The sequence below is a fragment of the Salvia splendens genome, unplaced genomic scaffold (genome assembly GCF_004379255.2).
Source record: "Salvia splendens isolate huo1 unplaced genomic scaffold, SspV2 ctg404, whole genome shotgun sequence".
Classification (NCBI taxonomy): domain Eukaryota; kingdom Viridiplantae; phylum Streptophyta; class Magnoliopsida; order Lamiales; family Lamiaceae; genus Salvia; species Salvia splendens.
In genome coordinates, this window is record NW_024599053.1 from 1 (window position 1) to 11095 (window position 11095).

At 44.7% G+C, this 11095-nt stretch overlaps 2 protein-coding genes across 2 annotated transcripts; both read right to left on the bottom strand.

Moving 5' to 3' along the window:
• Nucleotides 1-4791: 4791 nt before the first annotated feature.
• LOC121790075 lies at nucleotides 4792-7041 on the bottom strand. Its single transcript, XM_042188368.1, has 2 exons — nucleotides 5576-7041; nucleotides 4792-5482 (listed from the first exon to the last, which is right to left on the bottom strand). Exons 1-2 carry the CDS (start codon nucleotides 7039-7041, stop codon nucleotides 4792-4794), a joined length of 2157 nt encoding a protein of 718 aa, XP_042044302.1.
• Nucleotides 7042-7979: 938 nt separating this feature from the next.
• LOC121790076 lies at nucleotides 7980-9026 on the bottom strand. The gene has a single exon (XM_042188369.1). It carries the CDS (start codon nucleotides 9024-9026, stop codon nucleotides 7980-7982), a length of 1047 nt encoding a protein of 348 aa, XP_042044303.1.
• Nucleotides 9027-11095: the final 2069 nt, after the last annotated feature.

An 11095-nucleotide genomic window follows, 5' to 3' on the forward strand; every position in this document is an offset into this window, starting at 1 on the left:
TCCTGTACAATTAACACTCGCTTTGCGCGATAAACTGATCAAGTAACATATATTTTACCCCTAAACCGATGCACGAAATAGGTCTTATCAAACTGCTCACACTTAAAACATACTTGTCCCCAAGTATAAAGAAAAAGAAAAGAAAAAGATAAGGCAAATTTCATGCATGGTTTACTCGTTTCAAAAAAAGTGAAAGAAAACGAAACGAAGAAAACAAGACTCAAAACAAAAACACATATTCACATAGAGGCATTAGACCGAATAAACTTCCAACAATCATATCCGAGGTCAAGGTCAATCCATTTGCCAGCAGCTTATGTTTTTCTCATTCGCGTTCACTTGATCAAGGTGTCAGTTTGTCAAGATTGCTCAATTTAAACCAACTGTTGGATTCACTCAGTCACTCATTTTTCACCAGAGATGTTAGGACTGTTCACTCTGTATTGCAACAAATTTAATACCTTGAATCGGACTGCACAAGATGGTTCCTTGAGGTTTGTTTCGGTTGTAATGGGGCTTAAGGGGAGTAATGTGTAAGGTAGGTAGGATCCTATGGGTGGTTCTAAGTTTAAAAATAAAAAATAAACTGTAAAAAGAAAAATACATGAGTCAAGAGACCAAAGATCTGAACAATTTTACTAGATCAGGCTGAATTATTACCTTGCCACTGGATATTTCACTTGGTCAAGCTGCGACCTTTAGCCTTTAACTTTTGGCTTATTCCCTAGCTTTCGACTTACTGGGTCAGGTTACAAAATTTTTCCTGCCCTCTTTTTTCTTCAGCTTTTCTCAACTTTTTTCAACAACTTTTCTCTTCTTTTTTTTTTTCTTTCAAACTGATCAATCTAACCAATCAACCTGTCTGACTAACTTGCCAAACCCGGCTACCCTTTTATTTCAGCTTTTCTAACGTTATCCCTTTTCTTTTCAAATAATTCGTCTCTCGACCCCTCTTTCTCATGTGTTACAAAATTTAAAAATTTGGTTTTAAGGCTTCAAAAGACGGGTGAAAGTGTATATGGCTCAACGTGGCTTTCTAGGGGGTGCCCTTTCTAATGAGGCGGGTTCGTGAAATGAAGGAAGAAATGGCTCAATTGGTATAGTCCTAATGCCTTTAGTCCTTACTACTTGTGCAATTTTCATCTAAATATTAAAAAGTAGCCTCTCGTATTTTTTTGTTTGTAAAAATAGTAGAACATGTTCTACTTTGCTTATAACTCACATTTAGAGAGGCTTTCACAGAAGGTTTTAAAATTGAGCATTTCCATCATACTTACGTCATTTAAACTGATCAAGTTAGGCAATCAAGTTTCACATGTAAACATACTGTATCCTTTTTCTTACTCTTTCCCAGACATTCATATCTTTCATCTATCCAATTGCATGCATACTGCCCTAATTATCACTAACTGATTGTTTTGCATTTTTATAAATTGTCATGAATGATTCAATTAGGCTAACCCTCCCCCCTCCCACTGCATAGTAGCTCGCGCTCGAGCGACTTGATGCAGTGGAAAAAGGGTTAGGCAACGGCACAGAGTAAACAAATCAAGGAAAACTTCTCACACTTAGACCAGACACTGGGCTAAGTGGGAGATAGTGCCAAAAATCAAAGCATGTCGAAAAACAGAAAAACATGAACAAAAACACATAGACAGTAAAAAACGAGCAGAGACTGCATAAACTTCTCACACTTAGACCTAACAAAGGTCTAAGTGTGAGATGAATCAAAGTATTTATACAGACCAAATATTCAAATTAAAAATATAGAAATTGTTGAAGATTGAAACGAGCTGAGTAAGGGGGGATATACTAATTCTTCCGGGGTGGCTGAGCATGTGGAGCAGAGGATGGCCTGGTAGGAGTGGAGGTGCGCCGTCCTTGAGGTGAGCTTGTTGAGGGAGGTGGTAGTCGCCTCGCGTTGGGCTGTTGCGCCAAGGTGCTGGCTGGGTCGCGACCGCTTCCAGCATCCTCTCCATCGTCGTCCCAACCTTGGTCATCAGGACAAGTTAGGCGTGGGAATTCTCCACGGGCTGGTGCATCATTTGCTCCATGCGGAGCTTCCATCCATCTTCAGCTTGAGCAGCCTCCTCTGGCTCAGTCCTCTGGGTGGCCACCACAGCCAGCTGGGGCCTCTGTTTCTGCATCTCCTCCTGTTGTCCCTTTTGTTGCTCCCTCTGGCCGGTAGCGTAGAAGCGAAGCTTCTCACCGCGCGCCTTCTCAAGTACCTGTATTTTAACAATGAAATCCAGGTCAAATAATTCCGGCTTGGGGAATCGGCGGGGGCGCTCTACACTCTCTTGGATCTCTAGGATCCAGTTTCTCCTCAGGTACGCTCCCAGAAGATGGCAAACATTCAGGTGGCGGGCAGGTTGGGTAGCAATCTAATTTATGGAGTAAGCCAGCCAAAATCCCAGATGGACTTTCCTCTGCTCTCTCATACTCCACACGAAGTAGAGCTCCGCCAGGGTTATGATAGCCATGGTATTGGCTTGACCCAGCAAGTTGCAGCCTAGGTAGACCTGGGCAAGGCGTAGGGCTGGGTCGGCGATGTGAGTACCCCTGGACTCAGAGGCTTTAAAGGCTGGAGCTTTGTCGTGGCTCATGGTCTTCCAGACGGCCTGCTGATCGAAGTCAGGCTTCCTGTGTGGGAGGCCGATATCACACCCAAACCACTTCCCGTTGGCTACCTGGGCTTCTGTATAGAGTCCCATCCAGATGGAGAACTCATTTAAACTCATCTTTTGGCCACGGCAAACACCCGGAAGGAGACGCTCCTGGCCTCCAAGTCTGTACTGCCGGTAAACCGGAAGGAAGTTAAAAATCCTTGGCCAGGACCTCCGGAACCGGGGTCTCATCCACCTCCAGGAGCCAATCAAATCAAATACCGGTGATGTACTCGGCAAACCTCTCCTCAACGTGTATTTTCTCCAGAGAGGGTTGGTGGAGTTTCTCCCGGCCTTCAGCCCTTTCTGGGTAGTCACTCGCTGGTTGACCTCCTCCTGCCACTTGGGGTTGTCGAACTCTAGCATCTGTTGGAGGAGGTCTGCGGTCAAGGCCATAGTTTGTTTGGGGTAGTCGACGGCATAGGGTGTTGCAGGCCTTCCTTGTTGCCTCCTGGACGTCGGGGTCCAGCGGAGCGCACGCCCCTCAGTGTCACTGCCCTCATCTTCTTCTTGCGGCAGTGGGGTGGCAGGTTGGTCGGCGTCTCTGATCACTATGCCCTGGTTGGTGGGTAGCTTTTCTTAGGATGAGGAAGAACAATTTCCTTCCCCTTTCTCTTCTTCTCTCTCTGTACATGGTTGTCATCAGCAGCCTCTTCTTCGTCCACCAGGCACCGCACTCCTCCTCCCTCCTCGGCTTATTGGCCCTCAGGGCCTCCGGTTCCTCTAGAAGCCAGTCCATCCTCATACGGCGCGTCCAGCGACGCAGCGGCTGCTCCTCCCTCTTCAGTACGGGTTTCCTCCACCTTCGGAATGAAGTTCCATTCCACCTCCCTTTGTTATAGTAGAACATCGCTGGGAGGAGGCGGAAAGTCCTTCATGTCATCATCATCGGTTTCCACCACCTCTATCTGTGGTGGCCTTTGGACAGGAAGGGAGTTAGAACCACCGTCACTCACTGGTGACGGGATGTTTAGGGCGGGTGTGCCCTCTTCTGGTCCAGGGCTAGCCCTGCCAGGATCGCCGACGTGCGGCTCTAACTCCGCTCCCTCGTTGTGAGCGGCGACAGGCTGTGCTGGAGCATCCTCCTCTTCGTCGGAGTCATCCCCGCTGTACTGTACCAGCGGGAAGAGGGTGGTAGGTTTAGGAGAGTGAGGGGGAGACTATGTTTTGGAAGGGGATTTTGTTTTGGGGGGAGAAGGTGGGGGATTTTGGGATGTTGGAGTTGGAGCGGGATTGTCAGACCCCGTCTTCCTAATTATGCCTTAAGGGTAGCGTAAGCCGCTGCGGAATCTGTCCCGGTGGGTATGCTGCAGAGGCGCTCCAGTCGCCTCTGGAAAACGGAGTCCACTTCACGGGGTGGAATGAAGGCGCTGGGTTGTGGCGGTGGTACTGCCGTGGCTGTCGTGGAAGGTCCACGGCCACTGCTGCTAGCGCCCAAAACCTCCTCATTGGATGATGTTGGAATTTGTGTGATCTTCATTGTTCTTTTCTGATAACTGGGGGTTTCTCTTTTTTTGTCGTGGAATTGGTGGTGCTTGGGCTAGGGTTCTGAAACTCAGAGATATGGATGAGAGCAAACAAGCGTACTGTAGGTGGTTGGGAGAAAAAGTGAAGTACAGTGCAGAGAACTCCCTTTTATAGCCAGATGCAGACTGTTGATATCCGTGCGACTCTTCGAGTACAAGTGTGCTTTTTTAAAGCGACAGCTGGCTTGGCTTACCTGATACGCTTTTTCCTCTGGTACGGCTTTTCAGCGCAACAGTTTGCCTTCTCCGACGTTTCGTCTTTCCGCACCTTTTCAAATGAGCATGTCCTTTCATCACCCTGTCTTGATCAATCAAATCACTGTAACCCACTAATTAAATCCAAATTCTAACTGATCAAGTGGACAAGTGGTTCCAGATGAATACTCAATTAATAACACTTGATCAGTTGCCCCCCCTTTTTTTTCAATTCTTTATTTCCTAAGTTTTTAAAACTAATAATACGAAAAATGTTTACACTAACTACCAATGACTTGACTAAGTGCCCTTAGGACGTCACTTGATCAGTTTGTAGGTGTAGAAATTAGTTGCTTGATCAAGCAGACTACCCAAGAGTACTCAGTCACTCCTTATACCTGTTTCTACCGGCGAGAGTTAGGCATGAGCAGTGGAATGTCGTACACCACACACACCTCCATTCCATCTCTGTATGGCTTTTCCCTATGCCCATTCACCAGAAAGGAAGAAGAATCAGGTTCGCTTCCTTGGTGTTCGATCTCTCCATTCGCTCGCATGGCGATGATGGTATAGGGGCCTGTCCACCTTGACCTCAGCTTCCCAGGCATCAACTTGAGCCTTGACTGGAATAGCAGCACCTTCTGGCCCACCTTGAGCTCCTTCTTGCGAAGGTTCTTGTAATGCCACATTTTGTCTTCTCTTTTATACCACATGGCAGAGTTGTAAGCGTCAAGGCGGAGCTCCTCAAGCTCTTGCAGCTGCATTCTCCTTTCTTCAGCACCAGACTCGGCATTCAGATTCATCTCTTTGATCGCCCAGAATACTTGATGCTCGACTCCCACAGGAAAATAGCACATCTTCCCTAATACCAGCCAGTAAGGGGACATTCCGATCGGCGTCTTGAAAGCGGTCCTGTAAGCCCAAAGCGCGTCTTCCAGTCGACGGCTCCAATCTTTCCTCGTGGGGTTTGCTGTCTTCTCCAAGATCGCCTTGATCTCTTTGTTCGACACTTCAGCCTGGCCATTTGACTGCGGGTGGTAAGGTGTGGACAGTCGGTGGTGTATGCCATATTTCCTCATCAAAGCTTCGATGGTCCTGTTGACGAAATGAGCCCCTTGATCAGAGATGATGGCTCGCGGTACCCCGTACCGGGTAAAAATGTTTGATTTTAAGAACTTGGCCACCTACCTGGACTCACACGTCCTCGTCGCCTTCGCCCCTATCCAATTGGACACATAGTCCACTGCCACCAGAATATGGAGATTGCTTTCAGAAGATGGGAAGGGTCCCATGAAGTTCATTCCCCACACATCCAATATTTCGCATACTATTGTGGGGATCTGTGGCATCTCATCTTTTGCAGAAATTCCTCCAGTCAGCTGCCATCTGGGGCATCTCTTGCTAAACTCGTATGCGTCTTTATGGATGGAGGGCCAGTAAAAATCGTTGTCCAGTACCTTCCTCGCTGTCTTCTTTGGCCCGAAGTGACCGCCACAAGCTAGTGCATGGCAGTGGACCAACACGTCATCTTGTTCCCAATCTGGTGTGCAACGTCGGATGACTTGATCCGCCCCCAGCTTCCACAAGTATGGATCATCCCAATAGAAGTATCGGGAGTCGCTTTTGAGTTTCTGCTTCTGTGCTCTCGTGGCTTCATCATTTCCGGGCAACTCGCCCGTCACCGGATAGTTAGCCTTGTCCGCAAACCATGGCTCCTTATGCCTGTGTTGGATCTCCCTCCCTCGGTCAGCTTGATCAATCCTCTCAGCTCGGTTGATCCACTGAAGGCTGGACGTTGACTTGATCAGGTATAAATGATCCTCAAGGAAGGCGTCAGAGATGGCTTCCCCATTATCTTCTTGCATGATTCGACTTAAGTGATTAGCCACTGTATTCTCGCTTCCCTTCTTGTCGACCGCCTCCCAGTCGAACTCTTGTAGAAGGAGGACCCACCTAATCAAGCGCGACTTTGACTCTTTCTTTGCTATGAGGTATTTGATAGCCGCATGGTCTGTGTAGACAATCACCTTTGCACACAATAGGTAAGGTCTGAACTTCTCGAAGGCATAAACCACTGACAACATCTCCTTCTCGGTCGTATAGTCATTCTTCTGCGCTTGATTTAGAGTCTTTGAGGCGTAGAAGATAACATAACTCTTTCCGTTGATCTTTTGACCCAAGACCGCCCCTATTGCATAGTCTCTTGCATCGCACATCACCTCGAAGGGGTGACTCCAGTCGGGGGTGCGTATGATCGGAGAGCTGATCAGTCTGTCCTTCAACAGCTGGAAGGCGGCCTTCCAGGCATTAGAAAACTCGAACTCCACATTGTTCTGGAGTAGCCTTGTCAGGGGCTGGGCTATCTTCGCAAAATCTATGATAAATTGCCTGTAAAATCCCGCGTGGCCCAAGAAATCCCCGATCTTCTTCTGATTCGTCGGGTATGGGAGTTTTGCTATAACTGCCACTTTGGCTTGATCCACTTCTATCCCTCTGCTTGACACCACATGGCCCAGGACTATTTCTACAGTGACCATGAAATGACATTTTTCAAAATTTTGAACCAAGTCCTTTTGCCGGCACCTTTCCAACACTTTGTTCAGGCTATTTAGCCCTTGATCAAATGTGTCCCCATAGACGGTAAAATCGTCCATGAAGATTTATATGCAATCCTCCAACAAATCAGAGAAGATGCTCATCATGCATCTTTGGAAAGTTCCTGGGGCGTTGCAGAGGCCAAACGGCATCCTTCTGTAGGCGTAGGTGCCGAAAGGGCAGGTGAACGTGGTCTTCTCTTGGTTCACCGTGATCTGGAAGTAGCCACTGTACCCATCAAGGAAGCTGAAATATTGCTTCCCCGCTAATTTCTCAAGCATCTGGTCAATGAATGGCAGAGGGAAGTGATCCTTCTTTGTGGCCGCGTTCAACTTCCTATAATCGATGCACATTCTCATACGAACCGGACTGACCCAGTTGGAATCAGTGATTGGCCGTGTTGGAATCAACTCATTTTTCTCATTTTTTATGACCTGTATTCCTCCCTTCTTCGGCCCCATACGAACCGGACTGACCCAGTTGCTATCCGGGATGGAGTAGATGATCCCTATGGATACTAGCTTGACTATCTCCTTGAGCACCTCTTCCCTCATGTTGGGGTTGAGTTTGCATTGCTGGTCATGATGAGGTTTGATTCCTTCTTCCAATCTGATATGGTGCATGCATAAATCTGGGCTGATGCCCACCAGATCTGTCAACTTCCACCCGATGGCCTTTTGATTTCGCCTCAATACTTCCAGCAATTTATCTTCCTTCCCCTGGTTCAACTGACTGTTGATGATAATTGGCATTGTTTCGTCTTCCCCCAGATAGGCGTACTTTAAATATGCTGGAAGTGGCTTTAACTCATTCGAGGGTTTCGGCATTTCAGTAGGCAGAGGATTCTATTCCATTTCTCTTTTCAGTGGCTTGCCCTGATCAGGCAGCTTCTCGAGGCTAGACACTTGAGCGATCCCGCTTGACCCAGCTGGTCTCGGTCGCTCGCAAAAACCCATCACCGCTTTCGCGATGGTTTGATCATCCATTTCACCGACGTTCATGGCTTCATACCATTCTGCGACTTCTCTCTCAATTTCTTCATCCACAGTGAATCTGCGAACTGTCTATGCAAGAATTCCTCCTCCAGATACTCCTGCACTAGCGGCTCAGTCACGTCCACTGAATACACATTTTCACTGTCTGACGGCCGCTTCATCGCTTCTCCGTTGAAATCCAAGCTTTTCATCCCATTACGAACGTCTATTATAGTACTGGCTGTCGACAGGAACGGTCTTCCCAACAGGACTCCACTGGACTCCTTCGCTGCTGGCTCTGTCATCTTGATGACGAAGAAGTCAGCTGGGTACAAAAAGTTGTTTACCTTCACGATTACATCTTCCAGAATTCCTTCCAGGTGAATGCAAGATCTGTCGGCTAGCTGTATCACGATGTCGGTGTTGACCAGCTTAGCCTCTCCCAGCTTTTTGTAAATAGCATACGGCAGAACGTTGATAGATGCCCCTAAATCGCACATGGCGTGTTCCACTTGAATATCTCCGATCGAAATCGGGAGTGTGAACATCTCTGGGTCGGTTTTCTTTGAGGGAAGGTCGCTCCTCTGGATCACTGCAGAGACATTCTCTTCTGTGATCATTCTCCCATCTTCATTGACCTTCCCTGCCAGGTAGTCTTTGATAAACTTGCTGATCGGGGGCATCTTCAACGCCATCAGGAGTGGCACCTTGACTTCTATCTCTTTGAACATACTGGCCACATCGATTGTGGCGTCTTTCTTCCTGGTCACCATTCCGCGGTATGGATACGGCTTGACCTTCTCAGCTTCTTCTCCTTGACTTTCTCCTAGGGTCTCGCCTTCCATTTTCGCTTTCCCTTTATCTCTTCCTCTGGCTTGATCAACTCCACTGGACTCTTCTTCTTCTTGGTGGCTTGGTCCAAGCATAGACACTAGGGAAACCGCAGGTGGGCTGGGGCTCTGGTATATCTTCCCCGACCTCAGGGAGACTTCGCTTATATTCTCACGCCCAGGCTGCTGCACCATGGAAGGGATTTTCCATTCGTTCCCTCTTAGCTCTCCCAGCGACATGGCAACTTGAGATTACTGTTTTGTAAGCATGTCCAGCGCTGCCCTCTGCTCCAATTAACACTCGCTTTGCGCGATAAACTGATCAAGTAGCATACATTTTACCCATAAACCGATACACGAAATATGCCTTATCACAGTGCATCACATAATCTAGCTTAAAAGTACCACTTTATTCATGCTCTGGGTCAGCTTTCTAACCTCTCTTGAACACATAATTATGACATTTGATGAAAAAGACGTATAAGAATGGTTGTACTGGAAGGTTATAAAAGAAACACTAATTCCCTGAAATGAACATAATATAAAATAAATAAATAAAACAAAGTCAAAACAACGACATTCGCTATTTATAAGCGTTTAAAAACCTTAGAAACTCAAAAGAAATAAAACGAAAACCAGAAATTAAAAGTAAACAAAAAAAAAGTAAATTGTCTTTTTTGCCCAATAAACGAAATGGCCAAAATCTATCGTCCATTATTGCAACTTATCGCCATGGATTTGATTTCTAAGCTCGATTCTCAAACGCCATTTAAATTTCAAGCCATTCCCGACGTCCATTGCTGGGTTCCATCAACTTGTAAGTTGATTGGTATGATGAAATGAAGAAATAAATCCTTGTTTGATAAAAAAAAACGACGGATAAACCTACAGAACGAAAAGAATTGCTCTCTAGTATTATGTGCGCTATAAAATGAATTTTTGTCGCAAAATTTAGTGACATAATTAATTTGAGGGAGTAAAAAATTTACTAACACTTATATATGAAAAAGCATATACATGCATCATATATGTAACTAAACTTTTTGTTACTAAAAAAATAAAGCATATACACGTTCAATTGGTGTCACTAAAATTGTTCTAAACAATTTTATTGTAGTGTGAGCAAATATTATACTCCCTCCACTACCTGTTATGTGTCATAATTTTTCATTTTAGTTTTCAATTTTTCATTTTAGTTTTCTCTATTTAATTGTGTCACTTCATTTTATTATTTTTAATAATAGATTTCACATTCTACTAACACATTTTACTTATATTTTATTATAATATGAATATATAAAAGTAGAATTCACATTTCACTGATATTTTTAATTATCTTTTCTTTATATTTCTTGAAATGTGTGTCAAGTCAAAATCAGTTTGAACGGAGGAAGTATAAATTTGAATTTGTTAAATACTCCCTCCGTCCCGGGCTACTCGCTCCTTTCCTTTTCAGCACGGAGATTAAGGAATGAGTGTATAGGAAAGTCAAAAATGACGGCTGTAGGTGAAAATTTTTACTAAAAATGGAAAGAGTGCAAGTAACTTGGGACATCCAAAAAGAAAATAAGTGCGAGTAGTGCGGGACGGAGGGAGTATTAGTTTTTCTTAATGTAAATCATGTATTGTTCCATAATCTTCCCTTTATCTCTAAGGCATGCCATTACATTGTAAACACGAAGGACTATTGTAAGAAAAAAAAAGAACTGTTTTACATGAATGCATATGTAGTACTAGTATAATACAGATACATTTCCTGCAGACTGGGCCACATGATCACATCAAAAAAAATCAAGATAACTTGTACTAGTATATAAAGACGACAAATGCACATTTTGCACATTGTAGTCGTAATGTACAAATAAATGTCTTATTCGTTTAATACTCCTTCCGTCCCACTGAAGATGACCCACTTTTCTTTTTAGTTTTTCTCATTTAAGATGACTCATTCCTAAAAATAAAAACTCATTTATCTCTACTTTATTCTCCCTCTCATTTTATTCTCCCTACCTAACACAAAATAAAACTGCATAAAATCTCGTGCCGCCCAAGGAAGGGGTCATCATCATTGGGACGGAGGGAGTACTATACAATAATTTTATTGAATAGCACTAGTGTTAAATAATTGAATAGCTTTATTGTTTAAATATAGGAGTATTTAATTTCTCACTAATTCTATGCTTCATAATTACTCACCATTCCATCTAAGTTGAGTCAAAAATTTTCAGAACGGAGATTAAGAAATTGTGTTGAGAAATAGGAGAGATGAATAAAATATGAAAGATAAAGAGAGAGTAAAGTAATTGATG